A 22,366-nucleotide genomic window follows, 5' to 3' on the forward strand; every position below is an offset into this window, starting at 1 on the left:
GAGAATATTTGCTAGTATTTATAAGCAGTTGTTAACAGGGTTATACCCCTGAACTTATCACACTGGAGCTCGTCTCCTTTTTTTATGTAATGGGTATATCAGGTCTCGAGACAATTTACAGGGCATGATCGCATTTTGTAAGACAAGAATTGAAAGTTTATGCAGTATCTGTAGTAGTCATTGGAAATTTGATCAGTTCCTGGTAATTTATTAGTCTTAAGCTTTATAATTGTTTGGGCAACCTTAATGGTAGGTGGTCTTTCGTTTGGGTTGAATAGATTCTAATCTTTTCGATCTGCTAGGGTGGCACCTACTTCTTCTTCTTCTTCTTTATATATAGTTAATATAGTGCTGAAACCTATCTTGTCCATGCCTAAAGAGGTTTTTAGGGCAACCTAAAACATTGATTTCCGTGATTTCTCTTTTTTATGTTTATACGTACAACACTTAATAATGTACCACAATATTAATCGATTTAGTGCTAATGACCATAAGAAGTCGGAACACTTTAATTTAAATAAATAAACAATATTGAATTTTGGGCATTAATTTTGTCCAGAAGTTTATAAAAAATATTTTAAAAATATCGGTTGACAAACAATTTGATATTTTAGTCTCAAAAAGTACAATAATTTGAATTACATTCAAGAATCAAGAACACAGTCTGTTAATATCATTTAGATGTTTAAAACATGGCATGAGTTAATTATAATACATTTCTTTTTGCTGAAATTTGTTATGATCAATTAAAAAAGTTTAGTGAATATTATTTTATGATCCTTGTGTATTTATACGTACAAAATACTAAAATAATTAAACGATTATTGCAAGTAGCTTGCACATTCGTTATTGCAATATTTTAAAGAAGAAAATGGCAATACTCCTCTAGTATTTCTTTATAGCTATGACAACATAATAACAGATGATGGATGACAGTACAAAAATCCCTATAGCCATTGTTAACAGTCATCTTCGTCGGCTTCTGTCACATTTCTTAAATGTAATTTTCTTGGTCTTTGCACAACAGGTTCTGATTCGCCAAAAAATAAATTTGTCGCTTGACTGCTGTATGATGTTCGCGGATATTGAGACACGGATTCTTCTCGTGTTTGATATTCTTCTTCATCTTGAGTAAGTTCATCTTCTGAAACGTAATTGGATAAGTCGTGATGAACAACATTTACCTTAAAATCTTCTTCGGTGTCTGAAGGAAAATCGAATCCGTTCGAGTGATTTGTGACATAATTGTCTGGCGTAGTTTCATCGAATTTTAAGGTTGGAGTCTTCAAATAAGAAGCTAGTGAAGTATCAGAATGCTGAGTCATAAGTATCAAAGTGGAAGCTGAACTATCTCCCATAAATTTGTATTCTTCTGTCGGCGTTACTTCTTCGTAATCATCGTCTACAAGTGGCAAATTAGTTGGTTTAGTTGGTGTATACATAGAGTTTGATTTGTAGTATTCATCGTCAGTAGATGGCGTTAGACGTTTTTCCTTTACATTATTTATCCTTGAATTTTCAACAGGAGGTGGCGATGTTGGCTCTTCGTATTCGTGCTCAACGGACGATTTTTTAGTATTTGATTTTTTTTCTTCAGCTGATCCTGTCGGCAAGTGTGTTAAAGACGTACTCTGCAACTTTAAATGGATTGCTCTGGAGGTCTCCTCAAAATATTGTGATCTAGGAATAGGCCTGTTATACCTAGAATTAGTAGTCCGAAGAGCTGGTCTCAGATTGGGTACAGGATCTGGAGCTAAAATAAAAAATGAAAAAATTAGATTTTTAGTCGGTGTTGGTGTTACTGATTTCTAAACATTTGTTCTCAAGCTATTTTTTATTGGGAATAAGCCCCAATTTTTGTCTTTACTTTCCAAACAAACCTTGTTTAGTGTGGATAATTTGTATTATTCGTTATTTTTTCATTTTTTTTACAGAATCTTTCCGCTTTTTGCAATATCTTAGTATTCTAATAGTTACTACAACAATTTTGCAAGGTTATGTAAATAATAAAGCATGTTATTTTATAAAAAATAGCAATAAAATGCATGTATCAGTAAAGTAAGGTTAGAATTTCTTTAATTTAAACTTTTTAATTATGTTTCATAGAAATATAACACCGAATTATGATGGTATTATCGTAAAAAACACTATATTTGAGAAGAAAAAGCAGCAGAGGAAGCAAAATTTTAACTTTATAGAAATCTTGAAATTGGGCAAACCCTGGCTTTTCAACTTTTGTTTGGAAAGTAATAATAATAATAATATGGCCGCCGTGACGTCACACTCCGGTTGTCTATTAATACTACCGACATTCTCGAAAGCCAATGGAGTTGTACTTCCATTAGTGCCACTCTCAATAATATTTTAAACATTCTTCTTATTGGTAATACTCTCTTCAACGTAACCACTCGCCACAGCTGCCGATTTTCATCCTACTCGTCATTGGATTTGATCTATTGTCATGCCACTATTCGCCATAATTGTAGCGGACGAAACGCATGTCGCATGTATTTCTCGGGATAGTCCAATTTTAGATAACGTGCAATTTGCAAGGGACATAATCCAAATGTAATAATACCAACTACTTGATTAGTGCATTTCCCTTTATCATACCGTAAGAAAACTCGATCTGTACTTACATTTTTGGGGCGTAATAATAAATACTTCTTCGCCAAACGCACATAATGCATGGCTATCAGCAACTGTAAAACTTCGATCCATCAGTCTTAGATGGTCGGATAGTAATAAGCAATACGCTCCCTTCTTCTTTGAAGCCAGGTAAGCAGAAATCGCACAATTCACATCTTCTGTAAGAGCCGAAGATACTGCAAATGGCTAACACCTTCAAAAATAAATCCGTAATGTCCGGAGTATCTGTGAAAAACTTACGCATATCGTCTTTCTTGAATACATACGCTTTCTTGGTCACGTCAATCTTGCTAATTACCTTCATCAATGCGTGCACTTTCACAAATGATTTTAAATCCGGTAAGATAGTTTCGAAACAAATTCAGATTTCTGCTTTAATCTGAACCTTCTAAAAATGCAAGGTATAACAGACGTTGATAAAGATGTTAATAGAGACATGGGGAATCTAAAATTTGCATTCCACGACATGTATATCAACTAAGCAGAAATCCTTAACGAATTTGTTTCTTGTACTCGTACAGAGTAGATCCGAATAAAATGAAAAAGACAGCAAAGATTTGATTTCACTTACAAAGCGTCTATGTATCTGTTGTAAGGATTTCTGCTTAGGGGATAGACATGTCGTGGAATACAAATTTTAGATTCCCCATGTCTCTATTAACATCTTTATCAACGTCTGTTATACCTTGCATTTTTAGAAGGTTCAGATTAAAGCAGAAATCTGAATTTGTTTCGAAACTATCTTACCGATTTTTCTATCAGATGTCGCTATTGCGTCCATAACGAATCCATTTTATTGTTGCTTCTTAAAAGACAGAAAAGATTCATTTTTCACGTTGAGAACGCCTATGAATAACTGTTCTGATGAGACTTATTAAGTCGAAATACGTATCAACAGATACATAGACGCTTTGTACGTGAAATCAAATCTTTGCTGTCTTTTTCATTTCATGATTTTAAATCCCTTTGCTTATCCTCAACATACTTTGCAATTGCGAATGGATAGCCCACATAGTCGACGGCTTGTATTGTTCCGACATTTTCAGAAGGTTCTGTACTTTAAATGATAACTTCAAGCAATGTGTTTTAAATTTTGTTATTTTCAGGGAAGTGTAAAAGGCATATGTGAAGTCTGTTTTTTTTTGTTCGAATTTTATCTTGTGCATTAGTATACGATTTTAAGAAGTCTCCCCGGTTTTCTGAATCAGATTTTACTTTTACAGTTTAAAATTTTAATGCGAAAGCTGCATTGTAGTCGAAACAGATGTCGTTGGCGTGTTAAATTTGGTGACAAGTTTTAAAAGAGTAATTTTCAGTAATTTTATTCATACCATATGCCAATCAATTCCATCAAATTCTTATTAGTGAGGTGTTAAATAAGTGTTTGATGTGTTCATATAAAAAAAGATCCAAGTCTCCTGTTAATGTTCTCCGCAGTGGTCAAATTAGTTTGTCATTTTCTGTGACTTCTTCTTCTTTTGGTGCCTATTTGTTTCGAATATTGGCGACCATTCTGACTATAATTATTTTATTAACTAATGCTTTAAATATATTAGTTGTTTTTGTGGAGAACCGTTTCCTCAGGTTTTTTAACCATGATATTCTTCTTCTCCCAATTCCTCGCTTTCCGAATACTTTGCCTTGAAGGATTATTTTCAGTAATCTGTGTTTAGTGCCATTTCTCATTATATGTCCTAGATATTCTAACTTTCTCCTTTTAATGGTATATTACCTGTCTTTCTTTCCCCATTCTTCGTAGTACAGTCTCGTTGGTTATCTTGGCCGTCCATGATATCCTTAGGATTCTTCTGTATAGCTACATCTCGAAGGCTTCAAGTTTTTTTTCCATCGCTTCAGTGAGTGTCCACGATTTAACTTCGTAGTATAATGAGAAGATATAACATCGTAGGAGCCTTACTTTTATATCCAGATTAAGGTTGTGACTTTTAAAGAGTTTGACCATGTTGTTGAATGCACTACTAGCCTTTTCTATTCTACATTTTACTTCTTGTGCGTGATCCCATTGTTCCTTTACTATTGTTCCATGATAGGTAAGCTATTTTACTCGGTCCACTGGTGTATTCGTGATAAGCAGTTGGACATCTGTAATTTTATTTTTGTTGATGACCATAAATTTAATTTTTGATATGTTTACGTGCAGTCCAACACTTTCACTTACTTCATTTACTTTATTTATTTCTTGTTGTAAACTTTTTAAACTGTCTGCAAAAATACCGGTATCATCTACATAGCGGATGTTGTTTAGGCGTTCTTCATTTCAAAGGATTCCATGTTCGCAATTTTCCAAGGCTTCACTAAATATTTCCTCTAAATATAGGTTGAATAATATAGGTGAAAGTATACATCCTTGTCTAACGCCTCGCAGAATCTGGATCGCTTCCGTCGGTTCATCTCCAAGATATGTTCTTATTGTGGCTGATTCATTCCAGTATAAATTTTGTATAATACGCCGGTCTGTATCATCTATTTGGGCTTTTGTTAGAACATCCATCATTTTTCGGTGTTGAACTGTGTCAAATGCTTTTTGGTAGTCAACAAAGCAGGTTTAGATATCGCAAGTCATATTTCTGCATCTTTGGAATAACACCTGTTGACTAAACAGTGTATCTCTCGTACCTACGCCTTTCATGAATCCAAACTGTGTGTCTTGTATTCTCTCTTCGCGTAGCTTGTATATTCTGTGATGTATAATTTTAAGAAAAAGTTTTAATGTATGGCTCATTAGACTTATTGACAAATATTCTTCGTGACTTCTGTGACTTAACATTCGAATATGTTGCTGGGATGTACGTATCCAAATATATTTATGGGAGCTTCCAATTTTACGTTTAATATCAACTTTACTCATATTTTATCTAGAATATAATCATTCAATTGTTCTTTTATAATCAATTGTGCAATACTTGTACAGTTTTTTCTGTTTTATTTAACTCAAATACAATATGTTCGTTATAATATTTTAACTTTTACTGATTTGTCTAAACAATGGAAGTTAGAAACACTCCAAATATAAATGATGTTTTATCAGTCCATACATGCGGATATTTAAAAAATAAAAGTCAAATGAGCTAATATGTACCAACACCAAAATGATGGACAAATAAATGGTCATGATGAGACTTTCAGATAGTAGAAGGATATCTGGATACTCTCTCCAGAAAAGGACATCTCAATAAATGGCCGAAAAAAAAAACAAGCTACGTTTTGCAGACGACAGAGCCCTTCTGGAAAATAGTCAAAAAGAGTTAATTGATCTTATACGACTGGTTGAAAACGAAAGTTAAATATTTGGTCTGCAATTAAACATATCAAAGACAAGAATCCTGGTATACCACAAAAGGGGATAGATTGGATAACAATCATCCACACAGAACCACGATATACCGGTTTCATGTTGTGAGCTCAAACTTATATATGGGATCATTAATCACAAACGCAGGGTCACTACAGGAAGAAATAAAATGTAGATGTGATCTAGCAAAAGTCGCTGTAGAAAAGGTAGCCAAAATATGGAAGGACTCTCAAATTTACCGAACCAATACCGATATACGGATTTGAATCTTGAACCCAAGGCAAGCGGAAAGAGGAAAGGTAGACGCCATGATATGCTCTGTTGGAGAAGAATGTTACGAACTCCGTGGACTGACCACAAGATAAATAATTCAATTTTAAATGGGCTAAAGGTCAACAAACGGCTTTTCAGCAAAGTTCATCTCCAACAATTAAAATACTTTGGTCATGTTATGAGAACAGACGCAGAAAACATGAAAAGACTTATTATCCAAAGAAATGTAGAAGGCTGAAGATCACGAGGAAGATTCTCAACAAGATGGTTCGTCCAAACTACAGGAATAAGCAAAAGGCATGGGTTAAAAGAAATGACCAGAGAGAGAGATCTGTGGAGGCGGACAATGACCATGACAATGGTTTCACGATGACCATTACACTCCCTTTGGGATGTCAGAACTGGAGAAAGGGATCTGGATACATAACGTCAAAAAAATTTAAGTTTATACCAACTAAATCTGAAACTATTTTGTTACAGTATTATAGAAAAATGGGATTAGGATAATTTGTTGTTTTCGGACCATGGACAATAAGCACATTGCACTGTGCAACAGAAAATAACATGAAGACTTGCGAACTGAGCGACTAACATACTGCGGAACATAAAAGTGTCACATTGTTATGGATTCAAGATCACCGAGAATACACAGCAGTGAAAGTGCGATGAACTTGTTAGAAAAAGATCAGCTACAAAATGCTTCGTTCTAGCACCCGCCGTGAGAGTACAAAAAAGCACCGTCCGCGACCGGAAAAAGGCCTAGATCTGAAGGTAACATAGCTCTCACCGGAAAAGTGTATCCGGTCAACCACATGGCAAAATATTCATTAGACGGACATGCGCTAATAGTGGCTGAAGTACTGCGGAAATCAAGCAGGAATCAGCTTAGAGTCATAACAGACTTTCTTGGTAGACATGCAAAAGACAAGAGGCACTTGCATATAGCGGGGTTGTTACAAGGAGACTCTTAACTGCAGATTCTATAAGACCCTGAAACAACCAACTTATCTTGCATGACTGCGAGGCATTAGATCACAGGCGGCCAACACTTTTTGCTGACAGAAGTACATATGACCACTACTGTTTAAATTAATGAGTATAAATCAAAACATACCAAATTGATAACTTATTATTTACTTACAAGTGCTTAATCCGATATTCTCAGAATTGTTAAACTAATATTTGCATAGATTATTCGAAAAGGTTTTACTACTGATCAATTCATTTACTTTGAAGATTACTTATTACAAGAAAAATTATCTAAAAAAAATTATCTAAACCTTTTTAAAAAATTGTTTAAGCAGATAATCTGAAATACTACAGACAAAAAAAAATTGCCTATTAATAGATAGCTATTAATAGAATAAAAACCCGAAAATGGAAATAAAGTACTTAATATTTAGGTCGAACAAGTAGGCCCTTTTACACATAGTAGGCAAATGCATACACATTTTAACATTTTTATTAGAACGTACTGGTGCTGATAAAGATGACAAGGAAGCTAGGAATGTTATAAATACTTCCGAAAATGAATCAAGTAACAGTCGAATCCATTACATATTTATTTTTAACCTTTTTAAATTGTTTTTGCTAATTTTGTAATAATTATTATTATTTTTAATTTGAAATCAATTTTATCTTACTTTAATTTAATCAATTTAACTGTAAAACTTTTTTGTCGTTACAATATTTTTTTTTTCAAATTGTATAGCTACCGGGATATAACAACGAAAAAGAGAAAAAATATTAACTTTTTCTAATTTTTTTCACAAATTGTTTAATAACAAATTTAGCCCACCTTTTAAAGTTTACGCATAGTTTAATTATCATTTCTAATAATATTTCAAAGCGATTAAAGCAAAAAACTAGGATTATACCGTATGATGCTAATGTATGGAAAAAATTCATTATTCCAGAAACGACTTAAAAAAAATCTCAAAACACGTCAATTTTAATTTTTGAATGACCATCAACTTCTACAGGGTTCACCAAAATTATAAACTTTGTTAAGTAACATGGAATTACAATAAATATTCATTCACTGAACTAAAATACACTAAGGAACGCCACTGGGAATAAAACAAAATAGTGTTTTTTGTTGCTTCCGAAAAAAAATACATTGATAACAAACAACGCTACATTATAATCTGAAATTAATTATTGTAGTAAGTATTCCAAGTTATTTTTCAAAAATATTTAAATCAATATTGTCATTGACTCGTCTTTATTTGTCAATGATCTGTGAATTTGTCAAATAATAAATGTCAAATTTTTACTCTTCTAGTTTTTTGCCGACATTAATAACAGCATTTACAAAAATGAAACTAACAGAAACAGAACGAATCGAGATTTTAATCATGATTGGTTATGGAGATAGAGTGAGGACTCAAGCAGAAGTTCGTAATTTATTTAATGCTCAATACCCCAATCGCGAACCAATTACTCAATCAACAGTAAGTAAAATTGAAAAAAAAATTAGAGAAACGAGCCATGTTAAAGATCTTCCAGGAAGTGGTAGAAAATCAATATCAGAAGCCAAGAAAGTGGACGTTGTACTGGCGTTTCAAGAAAATCCCCATACCAGTTCTAGGCAGGTCGCACTAGATAATAATGTCCACCAATCAACTGTTGTAAGATTGCTAAAAAAGGAGAAGTAGCATTCATACAAAGTACATCTGCTCCAGGAGCTATTAGAAGATGACTTTGATAGAACAATCGAATTCTGTGAAACCGTTATGGAAAAATGTAACAGAGACCAGGGTTTCATACAAAAGGTACTTTTTTCTTATGAAGCGTCTTTTATGCTGAACGGTCACGTAAATCGCCAGACATATCGGTCGATACTGAGCAAGTGAAAATCCAGATTCTCGTTATCTAGAATTTCTTCAGGTTTATCTATTGCCACAGCTGAATCAGCTATTTCCAAATAGAAATGATTTGTGGTACCAACATGATGAAGCTACCCCACACTACGGCGTTGAGGTACGAAATTACCTTAATAACGTTTTCCCAGGTAGGTGGATAGGTAGAAGGGGGCCCGTCGAATGGCCACCAAGGTCATTGAATAATGTAGAAGAGTTGACGGAGCGCGTTAGAACGAAAATTGTACAAATAACACCTGAAGCCATCGAAAACGTTAGGAAAGAATTTATTGCCCATCTTTCACATTTTATTATTGCTGAAGGTCGTCAATTTGAACATTTGTTGTAATTTAATTGTATTTAAGTGAACATTTATTGTAAGGTAATTGTATTAATAAACCAACAGTTTTGGTTAACACTGTAGAAATAAATATTCAAATGATTATGTCTTTGCAAAGGCGATAAGGAGACCTTTCAAATGAGCTATCCCGTGACCTCGGTTTGTATTTAAAAAAATCTTCGATTAAGTCATTACGCCGACACTGATGACGTAATGTCCAACACATATGTGTTGATGGCCATTCAAAAATTAAAATTGACGTGTTTTAAGATTTTTTTTTAAAGTCGTCTGTTTCTGAAATAATGAATTTATTCCATACATTTGCATCATACTGTATATAAAATGAGATAGGTAGAAGCTATTTTTCTATTTGAAAACAAAATACAAACTCATAGTAGAATTATGGACTTAAGATAATTTTTATTATGGCATTGTGAAAAATAGTAAAACAATGTGCACAACCCAATAATCATTCACGTACTAATACGAAGAGTAGCTTATAAATATTTAAGAATTTGATTTAATTCTAGATATTTAGTTATCAGGAAGGGTACCTCTGACGGAACGATCCTTTAGTTGTAAATAAATTGTACATAAACAAGAAAAACCGTAGTAAAGGGTTGGACAGGTGACACCATCTTAACCAAATTATTTGCTCTGACTAAAAACTGGGAGTGGATTATTTGATAACAATTACGGATATCGATATATTACATTTCACTAATTGACTTAAACATAAAGCAGTACTAAAAGGACTGGTCAACTGATCAAAAACATCAAAAAACATAAATCAATATATGCTCTTGAAAAATGTTATCGATGATTCATCACCGAAAACTAAAAATTTATGAAGATCTATTTTGATGTCAATACATCTGTCGTATGTGTAGAATTTCAATATACTGAGACCATTTGTCGGTTGCTGAGAGGGACAGAAAACAAGTTCTGAAACTCATTCTAAAGTAATTAAAAAGGAACTATAAAAACTTTTTTTTTTGTAATTCATATAAGTATTTGAATTATAAAAAATTATCCAAAAGGATTAGTTGAAACTCATATTTGTACTAGGCGACCTCAATGCCCAGATTGGAAAAGAGGACTTTTACAACAAATTTCAGGAAAGCATACAATACACGAAAACACGAATGATAATGGGCAAAGAGTATGTAACCTAGCAACAAGAACAAATTTGTTAATAAGCTCAACAAAATCTGAACACCCTAAAATACATAAGGTAACATGGAGGTCACCGGATCATATAGTCAAATTAATTACATAATTATTAATAAACGAAAACAATCGTTAATAACAGATGTAAGAACATTTAGAGGTGTGTGTGTAGATTCAGACCACTACATGGTCACAACCACTATAAGACAAAAAGTTAAAATTGAAACAAAACAGAAAAACCAACATCAAAAGTGGGATATCAATAAAATGAGTAATAAAGAAGTAAGAAAAAAATATGAAGAAACAGTAAAAGTTCAAATAAAAGAGAAATATAAAGCAGAAGATATAAACACAGAATGAGAAACGATCAAAAAATCAATAGGAGAAGGTGCAAATATGCAGGTAGGTAAAAGTCAGGATCAGGAAAAAAGTGCAAGCCAGAATTAAATGGCTAAGATCAGATAAAGAGGAAGACAGAGAAGAATATGAAAAATTAAGAAAGAATGCTAAGAAAGTGATAAAGCAAAATAAAAGAAGATATGTAGACGAAAAAAATGCAGGAAATAGAGCAGGAAAGAACAAACAGAAATAGAAAAATTTTACAAAAAGATTAAAGAACAAAACAAAAAATACAAGGGCAAAACAAACGGAATAAAAAATAAAATGGGAACAGTGATAATAGAGGATCAAGAATACAAGAAAGTATGGAGGGATTACTACAGAGAGCTCTTAACGGATGAAACAACAGGAGAAGAAATGAATAACGAGGAGGAAGCGGTGCACGAAGAAGAAGTAGATGAAGTAGACATCGAAATTTCAAAAGAACCAACATTAGATGAACATTTATTACACCATAATTACGTCAATATTATTATATGCAGGAGAAACAATGACGATGGTCAAAAAAGATGAAGAAGGTTTAAGAATAGTGGAGAGAAAGATTATGAGAATCATACTGGGACCAATCAGAACAGAGCTAAATGAATATAGAAGCCGAACAAATGCAGAGATTAAGGAAGAACTGAAGGGAAGACATCTTGACTAAAATAAAGCAATGCAGAGTTAGATGGTTAGCTCACATTTGGCGAGCAGGAGATGAAGCAGTGACATACAAGAAAGAAAAGGGGAAGACCAACATCAAAGTGGCTGCAAGAAGTTGAAGAAGACCTCCAAACGGCAGGAGTCAGAGAATGGAGACGAAAAACTAGAGACAGGGAAAAGTAGAGAGATATCGTCAAGAAGATAACATAAAAAAAAGGGACATGCGTTGTTCACTTCTTACAGACCCGTCAAATTTAGACTAAATATTAAATTAGTAATAAAATATAAATAAATATTATTTGATAGTATAAACTAAATATTCTATAAACTAAATAAAATGTTTACAAATAAATTTTGAGTATAGTTTAAAATGAATTTATTAACAACTAACATTAAAAAATTAAAACAACACTAGTATAATTATTACTGTAACTATGACTGACGTTTTCGTCACGATACGAAATAGATCCGCTTTGCATTTTACTAGGGAGAAAAATTAATACAGCGCCACTATAAAAGGTTCGCTTGAAAAATGATGACATAATGTCGAGATTTAAGAATTTTAAATAAAAGGGAACATCTTGAAGCCTTCACTCGAAAATCTTTAATCATCGAGATTATGACATCACTTTTTAATTTTATTTAAGTTTTATAATGTAAAAAAAAAATGTTTAAACATCTTTGTAAGTGGATATGTTCAAATGTATCAAGAGTCAAAAGTCACTGGTGATGGTATTTTGATGATTTTAAATTCTTTCACTGACTATTTTTTATTACAACAGTTATCCGACCTACAGTACTCTATGCTAGCGAGACCTGGACATTAAATAAAGATATGGAAGTAAAATTAGATAGATGGGAACGAAAAATTCTTAGAAGGATATATGGAGGTGTAAAAGAGGGGAACATCTGGCGAAGAAGAACGAATGAAGAAATAATGCAAATATATGGGCAACCAAAAATAACAAGACTTGCTAAAATTCAAAGATTAAGATGGCTCGGACATATAGCAAGAATGAAGGAAGGAAGGGTTCCCAATGAATTAATAAACACGGAGGCTGGTACAAAAAGAAAAAGAGGCCGTCCCCGAAGAAAATGGCTGGAGTCGGCAAAAGAAGATCTGAAGTCGCTGCGGGTACAAGATTGGAAAAACTTAGCACAAGATAGAAAGAAATGGAAGAAAACCGTTGAAGCCTTGGACCTTTGAGGCCTGTTGAGATGAACTATATATATATTATTTTTTATTATTCAAATATACCGATTATAAAAAAGAAGTTTTTACCTCCTTTTTATTTTGTTTAATTATGGTTTACTGGAAATTTTCGCTGTACCTTCGAGATTTTTCATTCAAAAATAGTCTGTTTTTTTTAATGAGTAATTCAAAATATAGTAACATATATACGAAAGAAAGAAATTCTTCTCTATCTTGTGCTAATCGTATAATTGTGTAGGCCTCCCTATTGGCATAAGTTTCGCACCCAAGAAAATTTCTTTGGTCCGATGCCTCGCCTTCTTTTCTTTGCTTAACTTTGGTCAATAACTCCTTATCTGTATTCATTCTTTTTAACACTCGATCATTTGATACTCTCCCGATCGATGGTATTTTCAATAACCGCCGTTAAAACATCTCAAAAGAATCCAGAAGTGACTTGGTTCTTGTCTTTAACATACAACCCTGAATTCCTTACAAGTGTAGACAGTGTGTAGCATTTAATGGCATGTAATTGAGTAATCAGACTCAGGTCTCTATTGCAGAATAATACTTCCATTTTAAAGAACGTACTCCTTGTTATTTCGATTCTAATTTTGACTTCATCATCAGGATCCCATTTGGATGTAATATGAAAAAATAAACATCTGGGATTAACTACAAAACCAAGAATATACAAAACACTTTATTCAGCACTACATACGCAATTGAAACGAGAGCTGATAAAAAAAATGTCCTAAGAATAACCGAAATAAAAGCATTAACATTAGTAAGGAAGACTAGATGGGACCGTGTAAGAAATCAGGATATAAGCCAACAATGTATATTACATATATACAGGACATAGTAAATTGTGAGAGAGAACTGTAATCAACTTGTAACGAAAGTGGAAGATGATATAATACTCAAAATCTGTAAAGGACGGAAGGCCAGCAGTAACGGGACTACCAGGAGAAGAAATAACAAGACAACTCATCATGAAAACCGAGTAAACTTAGTTCATGGACCTAACCTAAGAACAAGAAGACAAACAATATTAAATCGTTTAAATAAGAATACAAAGAAGAGTATCTAAAATAATATCAAAATACCGATAGAGATAGTTTATTAAATTTGTCCATAATTTTTTACTTATAGGTAATCGTAATTACCAAGAATCATAGTATAGAGATCACGTAGTTACTTACGTTTCTGGGAATCAAACTCAGTCTTTACGCGGAAATTTAAAGGCACCACAACTTCCCCGGTTTTGTGTTTTGGTTTAGAATTTCTTGTAAATTTCGCCTTGAACCCTCCAAATAAACCCATTTTTCACTTTTTTTAATATTCGCAAAGAAACGATCTGTCACATTTGTAAAATAGTAGATTAAATGATACAAACATTTCGTGGCTTACATTATCTCAACATAAAGATTATGATATTGATAATATTTATCTCTGTTAATGATTAATTGAAGTTGAATAATTATTTGCCATCTATCATTTAATCGTTACAGATGGATTAAACTAAAAAAAAGTCAATTGTTCTGTAAACGCCCTTCTACAATCTAAAAAATGTTTCTAGCGCCGGGGAAGTTATTTGTTAGTTAAGTAAAGTAACCGAACTATTAAATGCATTTAATATAATATATATATATATATATATATATATATATATATATATATATAGTGGTACCTCGACATACGAGTGTAATTCGTTCCGTAGTCTTACTCGTATGTCAAATTGCTCGTATATCAAAACAATTTTCCCCATTGAAATTAACTGAAATGTCATTAACCGTTCCAGTTCCCAAAAAACACGTTAGTTGTTTTTGTTAAGTTTTTTTAAAATGTATTTAAAAGAAGAAACATTTATTTATAAGTAATAAAAATACATATTCTGTAAAAAAAATAAGAAAAAGTGAAGTGCTTACGGAAGCGCTTAATTTTCGTCAGTGCTTTTCGGTTTTTTCGTCACACTTTGCTCATTTTTATCTGCAAGTTTCTTTGAACAACACCGATGCACGACCAGTTGTAACTTTTTCGGGATAATTTTTTTCCACGAACTCTGCAACTTTCTCCCACATTCCCAGGATCTCCTTTATATCTCTCGTAGAGACAACGTGTTCCAATAATTCTGGCTCCTCTTCAAAACTAATTTTTCGTGAACCACCGTATGCTACTGCGAATATAGTCCGTCTAACTCCTCGGTTGTCAGCTCCTGAGACTGTTCCTCGACAAATTCGTTCAGATCTCTTTCATCCACCTCCAGACCCATGGATTTTCCAAGAGAAACAATCTCATCTACCACTGACACTTCGAGTTCCAGTCCTTCGCAGGCCCTTTCATCTACAGCCTCAGGCCACAGCTTCTTCCGTGCAGAGGTTAAGATCCTTGTTGTAACACATAGCCAGGCCATTTCAGTTAATTAATAATTCTTAGGCATATTACTATGTTAAAATGGTCCTTCCAGAACTCTCGAAGGGTAAGGTTTGGGTTCTCCGTCAGCTCAAAGCAGCGCCGAAAAATGTGGTTGGTGTAAAACTTCTTAAAATTAGAAGTCACTTGCTGATCCATGGGTTGCAAGATAGGAGTGGTGTTGGCTGGTAGGTAGCTTTATAAACCTTAACTCTTGGAGTAAATCATCTAAAGCAACTGAACTTGCTTTCATCAAGTCCTCGTAGACACATCGTCTCAGGACCAGCAACATCATGTGGAGAGTACCCACATTTAGTGGCTCAATACATGTATACCCACCTAGTGCATTGATTTTTAATTAAATATTTTTTGTTATACATGGTATAGAGCCAACTACAGGAACTTAGATTCCTTGTGGACTGTAGAGGATTACTATCTCTGTTAACTACTGTTGAATACAAAATGAGATTTATTTATAATTCAGACCGAGCGAAATAAAGCAAAAATCATCTTGCAATATAAAACCACACTGGATCTAACGTTTGATATTATATATAATTTGATAATTATATGATGATGAAATAATATATATTGATTTAAAAAAAAAAAAAAAAAAAAAAAAAAAAAAAAATTAATAATTTTCTGATGGTACTGAATAATTCTTTTTTCTTTCAATTCACTCGTGAACGGTCAACAAAAAACTGTAATGAGATTAATTTTTAATTTTAACAGGAAGAGAATTAAATGACAGAAAAATAATAATGGATTTATGAAGATAAATCAGAGCATAAACAATATTTAGTTAGCACAATTTATTACCAATCTTTCCACATTTTAGAGAGGCGTAGTTGAACACCTGATTGGTTCAAAATATTTAAGGATCACTGCAGCAATAAAACACTTAAAACGCTTTTTTCCTTCGATTTATTGATAGTAAACTTAAGGGCTGCTCAATGAGTATTGAGAGAAACAAAACTGCTATACGATTTAACACAAAACACCGGTTCTACACGTTGACGCCTCTGCACTTTTCACGGGAGCGCCAATACAGCCGGTCTTTTCAAGGATTCAAGGGGTCAATTCAAAAATCCAAGGATTTTTCTCGCTTTTACAGGTATAGAAACAGTGCAGATCGGAGTTGATTGCCAGTAAGCGGAAATCTCATTTCACTTTGTATCCTAATACAAGAGTAGAGTAGAGTATTTATTTAACTACATAACAATACAAATAATATTGTTTGTAGCAAGTCAAAAAGAACATACATATTATTAAAAAATGAATATAAAACGTAACTTAAATAATATATACAAACAAGAACATATAATAAACAGAAAAACATTTATGGCAAAGTTACGGTAAGCAGTTCAGTCGATGTTCTGCAATGAGTCATATATTCTTCTGAGCAGTAAAAACAATGTTTTAGAAGATATTTTTTTATAACTTTATCGAAACTATTACAGCTTAGCTCTTTTATACTTTTTGGTAAAATATTGTAATAATTATAATTAAGACTATTTTTTTCTGAAAGACTTAATCTACAGCGATTTGTTCGTAGGTAGTGACAGTTTCGCGTATTGTGAACATGGACATCAGACTGCTTTATTAAATGAGCACGTTTTCTGTGAATTTCAGTTAAAACTTGAAATATCAACAGAGTAGGTAGCGGCATAATTTTGAATTTGATAAAGAAAGGTCGGCAGTGTTCTAGATAACTAACCCCTGCTAAAATCCTGACAGCTTTCTTTTGCATTCTAAAAATTTGAAGTGCATTTGTTGAATTGCCCCATATAATTACACCATAGTTTAGATGAGAGTGGAATAAGGAAAAATATGTCATTTTTAATGTTTCAAAGTTGACAACCCTTGCTAGTTGGCGAATAACAAATAATGAACTTGATAGTTTTTTCTTAAGTTGTGAGATATGAGCCGACCAGTTAAGTCGATTATCTATGGTTATTCCCAATAGTTTAACAGTCGCTTTGTTAACTAGATCATTGTGTAAATTACTTGCAGATATAACCAAATTTTGCGTTTTATCAGAGTTAAGTTTTAGTTTGTTTGCAGCAAACCATGAGCTAGATTTAGTAGAAACTTCCTCATGAGACATTTTTAAATCATCATTATTTTTTTCTGATATAACGTATGTCGTATCATCTGCGAATTGTATGGTTTTGTACGGAGATATAAATTTAGGCAGATCGTTGACATAAATAATAAACAAAAGAGGTCCTAGGACCGAACCTTGTGGGACTCCATGTTTTACGGATAGAAAATCGGAGAGATTACCTTTAGACACTACCGCCTGGTGTCTGCCACATAGATAAGAAGTTATAAGCTTAAGAGGGATACCTCTGATTCCATAGTAATTTAATTTGTGAAGTAAAATGTCGTGTGAAACGCAATCAAAAGCCTTCGACAAGTCGCAAAGAGAAATTGCTATGCAATTGCCGCGTTCAAGCCCCTCAATCTCCTCGCTCACAACATTAAATACCGCGTTCGTAGTAGAACGAGCACTTCTGAATCCATATTGTGAGTTGCTAAAGTAATTATTTGACTCAAAATAGGAATAAAATTGTTGTTTGAGAACTTATTCAATCACTTTCCCAAAAGTAGAAACAATGCTTATGGGTCTGTAATTGTCAGTTTTTGAGGAATCACCTTTTTTGTAGATTGGTAGTACTTTTGAGTATTTTAGTATTTCTGGAAATACTCCAGTTGATAGAATTAAATTAATAAGATGAGTGAAAGGTGTTAAAATTATTTGGTAAGTTTCTTTTAAAATTTTGCTATTAATTTCGTGAACGTCCCTACAATTAGAATTACTAAGAGACTTTATTATTTGAAAGACCTCTTCTTCCAGAACGGGACGAAAAAAAAAGGACTTGCTCGGAGAAGGATAATTTCTGTAATTGACGAGGACATCGACGTTAATATTGGGAAGAGATGTAATTATATTCTCTGCAATTGTAGTAAAAAATTTATTCATTTCGTCTGGAGGTAGATCAGGTTGTACCGAACTGGATCTTGTGTAGTTTCTTTCGAAATTTACTATTTTCCAGCAGTCTCTAGGTTTATTATTGGAATTAGTAATAAAATTACAGTAAGCTGACTTTTTAGCAATTTTTAATTGCCAATTATATTCAACTTTTTGTTGTTTATACACTTTGAACAAATCGGGATCCTTAGTGGCATCTGCCATGTGTTTAACAAGAGAAAGATTGGATCTGTAAGACCTTAATTCATTATTAAACCATTGCACAGGTGTTTTTTCAGCCATTTGTCGTACTTTTTTAGTGGAAAATGCTTTAATATTAAATTAATATTAGATTAAGAGATACATACACCATTTACAATACATTGTTTATTTCTCGATAACACCATCTCTTAACTCGCTTTTATTAATTGCAATTATTTTGTTTCAGTTTATCAACAGGTTTACATATGGGTCGCTCAAACATCAAACAGGTTGCTCAGAAACGCTTTCATGAAATCAGTCTTTTTGTGAAATCTTTATTCTTATGTGCTCATGAGATCGCTCATTCAGATTTAGTGTACACGTTTTTCCATCCGTTACTTAGGGATCAACAATATTCGGAGGAGTATTCAAAGAAAGTAAAAGGTAAGTTTTCTTAAATATTTTTAAACCATATCAAAACTGCTTATGTTTATTAAAGGGGAAATATGAAAGATTGCTTATGCTTACAACATACATTTCTATAATTTGTATATAGATTTTGGAAAACTTGTGAACAGAAAATTATCCGAGGGAGCTAAATCTGGCTAATAGGGTGCATTAGATAGCAATTAAAACTTTAATTCATAAATTTTGGCCACACCAATAACTGATCTGTGATCTGGGTGATTGCCTTGATGAAACAACACTTTATTTTTAGCCAAATACGGCCGTTTTAGCTTGATTTCTTCGCCCAAACGTTGCAGTAAGGGTACATAATACTCGACGTTCACAGTTCTTATTCAAAATAGTCGATGAAAATTATGCCGTCTTCGCCTTCTTTGGAGCCGGTTCCCAGTTTTGAGCCCATTGTTTTGATTGTTCTTTTGTCTTAGCTGTGAAATGTTGGCCCTATGTTTCATTCATAGTAATGAAACGGTAGAAAAATTCTCCTTTGTTTTTCACATAACGATGACCAATTTTCGCCATTTGCCACTTGCTTGATGGCTGCCAAACAAATACTAAACAACGTGGCATCTTCAAACTTGAAACACGTGAAAAGACTCATACTGCTTAAGATTAACTGCAAAAGATATACTTTTCCCTCAAATCTTTTTTCATCAAATTTTCAAAATCTCTTCTACTATCAAGAACATTCTCTGAAGAGGAACTACATTTTAACAAACCTTTGAAACCACTGTGTTCAAAATGCTATCCGTAATTCTTGTACGGATAGTATTCTTGTATGCTTCTTTCGGCATTGTATTGTCAGACATCGTAAGAAAAGCTCTAGCACCTATCCACCAAATTGCTGACAGTTGCCAACACTGAACTTCTTGATAAATATGTTAATAATCTAGTAAATTTCACTAATATTGCGCATTTAACTGACGCGATAGGATCGGTTTTTGTGGCATCCCAATCACAATGATACTTATTCTTAGGAAGTTGAAAGTTACAATGGGCCTCATCTCTATCAAGTAAACAAAAACTGAAAAGAACTATTTAACAACTGTTCAATCAATAACAGTCAAAACATTTATTCATATGAATACATCCTAGAGATCTATAAACACATCCTTGAAGAGGCCTGAAAATTAGGAATAAGCCGAAAAGAGCAAAAAATAATGACATACAAGTTAGAAGACGATAGATATTACTACTGGTGAGAATAAGGAAAGCTACTTTTATTAAATACACGGCTGGAAGACCAAGAAATGGACATGTAACAAATACATTTGACGAGATTCCAGAATATAGTCACCTCCACATGTTCTTGTTGTATGTAGGGTCGCTACTGTAGTATGCTAGCATTTTAACATGGAACGTAAAATATTATATTCCTTATTTCTAAAAAGCTACATTCTAGACAAAATAAAAATAATTATAAAATAAATTAAGAGAATTTATGACTTAAAAATCGAATTCGACTACCTAACTTAATAATGGATCACAATACAACATCTTTTAACCTTATAAACTCCTAAACGTCATAAAATGATCATCTTATTTTTCAACATGAGTGTTTTTATCGATATCATAACTTAGGCAACCCTTCATTCTGTATTAAAAGCTGATGAAAAGGTGAAAAGAGTGTTAAATGTTGTTTATGATTATAGCTGACCAGAGATAAATAAAAAACGGGTGTGGCAGTCTTGTGGGACTGCCGGTAGAAGTTACACTTCTATACACGCATTCGCCGTTACAAATTTATTTGGGAGTCAATCTGCACAATCATTACATATGTAATGCTATAGGTAAGACATAGCAGAAAGAGAAACAGAATTAATAACAATTTACTAACAATTAATAAACAACATTTGACCTGTAATAGGGGTATAGTAAATGAAGTATTGAATCAATATTTTGATGAAAATGTATATTTTTATTTTCATATATGTATGAAAGGAGTTGAATGCACAAATTTTTTTTACACATAATCTGCAGTAAAATATTGTTTATTTTGTTATTAATATAAAAATACGATACAATACACTGCATAACAGAATTCAATATAATAATACATACAAATTAAAATGCAATATTCATAAGTATTTAAAAATGACAATAATATACATAAAAAAATACACTAGAATACAGTGCAACATAATTCAATATAATAATACAATACAAATTAAAATGCAATATTCATAAGTATTTAAAAATGACAATAATATACATAACTTTTCACATACGTTTAATTTACCACGTAATAATATTAATAAAAAAGTCCTCCCCGACTGGGAATCGAACCCCGGTCTCCCGCGTGACAGACTGGGATACTGACTACTATACTACCGAGGACATGACACAAACGTATTTCAAAATTGAAAGTTCTGGGTCATACAGTGATTTATTGAGATTATTATTTTGAAATACAAAAGACTAATATAATTATGAACATTTAATAAATAATACAAAACATATCACATAAATAATAATATTAATAAATATTTTATTATATATATAATATTATATGTATATATATATATATATATATATATATATACATATATATATATATATATATATATATATATATATATAATATTAAATATATATACAAAATGGACATTTTTATATTCGAGAGAGGAAGCGAGAGAAAATATATCTTCTGTCTCTCTCTTACTCATTATCTTACATATGTAATGATTTCACAGATCCACTCCCATACAAATTTCCAACGTGGAGCGCGCGTATAGAAGTATAACTTCAAAAAGTGTTTATATATAAACATATTTATTTTGAATCTATTAGAAAATTAGATTTATATTAAAAGATAATTTTCATTATTTGCACACAATTAACTTTTTTTTTTATTTTAGACCGAACTGGGGATTTCCACGAATCGGGACGCCTCAAAGGCCAGTTAAAATTATCATTACAATACAGAAAAGGAGTATTCTGTGTTATGGTTCAACATGCGAGAGGTTTGCCACGTCTAGCGAACAATCAAGAACCTTCAACGTATGTCAAGGTGTACTTACAGCCAGATGCGCAGAAAAGTACTAAAAGAAAGACAAAAGTTGTCAAGAAAAATTGTCATCCAAGTTTTATGGAGATGGTAAGACAACGCTTATTTTAAAATACATAAAAATATTAGATTAGGTATTTTTTTCCAAGCTTTTTCGTAAGGTAGAAATTTACTTTTTTCCTTATTTTACAATTATAGTACATATCGTTATACCTTTTTTAAAAAATTGAAAAAATATCTGTCAATAAAAGATTCGATTCGTAACGATTGTCAAATTTAAAAGTCATAAATGCCATCCAATTAATAACAATATTGAATCATCTATTTAAATTTTTATGCCACTTCTCGTTTTAAAATAATTTTATATAAATACAATTATTATCCTATAACAACATCTTATTTAGTTTATATAATAATTAAATTTGATATCAAATGGTTATTATTAATGTAATATTTCTTCTGAAC

The 22,366-nt window shown here is 32.4% G+C and overlaps 2 protein-coding genes across 2 annotated transcripts in view; one reads left to right on the plus strand and one right to left on the minus strand.

Annotated features, from left to right (window-relative positions):
* The window catches only part of Pi3K68D (phosphatidylinositol-4-phosphate 3-kinase catalytic subunit Pi3K68D), a 168,667-nt gene that overhangs the window by 136,601 nt on the left and 9,700 nt on the right, over window positions 1-22,366 (plus strand). Inside the window, exons 24-25 of the mRNA XM_072534551.1 lie at window positions 18,677-18,873; window positions 21,753-21,991. Of these exons, the coding sequence (XP_072390652.1) occupies window positions 18,677-18,873; window positions 21,753-21,991 (436 nt within the window). The remainder of the gene's footprint in view (window positions 1-18,676; window positions 18,874-21,752; window positions 21,992-22,366) is intronic.
* On the minus strand, window positions 532-14,255 carry LOC140443341 (uncharacterized). The gene is made up of 2 exons (XM_072534550.1): window positions 14,045-14,255; window positions 532-1,753 (listed from the first exon to the last, which is right to left on the minus strand). Exons 1-2 carry the CDS (start codon window positions 14,163-14,165, stop codon window positions 960-962), a joined length of 915 nt encoding a protein of 304 aa, XP_072390651.1. The 5' UTR covers window positions 14,166-14,255; the 3' UTR covers window positions 532-959.

This window comes from Diabrotica undecimpunctata, chromosome 6, assembly GCF_040954645.1.
Source record: "Diabrotica undecimpunctata isolate CICGRU chromosome 6, icDiaUnde3, whole genome shotgun sequence".
Lineage (NCBI taxonomy): Eukaryota > Metazoa > Arthropoda > Insecta > Coleoptera > Chrysomelidae > Diabrotica > Diabrotica undecimpunctata.

Bases quoted from the DNA above. Each gene is read 5' to 3' on its own strand.
- LOC140443341 (XM_072534550.1), bottom strand. From the start codon at position 14,165: ATGGGTTTATTTGGAGGGTTCAAGGCGAAATTTACAAGAAATTCTAAA. The intron at 1,754-14,044 runs GTAAGTAACTAC...TTTTTATTTTAG, and splicing joins TGAGTTTGATTCCCAGAAAC to CTCCAGATCCTGTACCCAAT.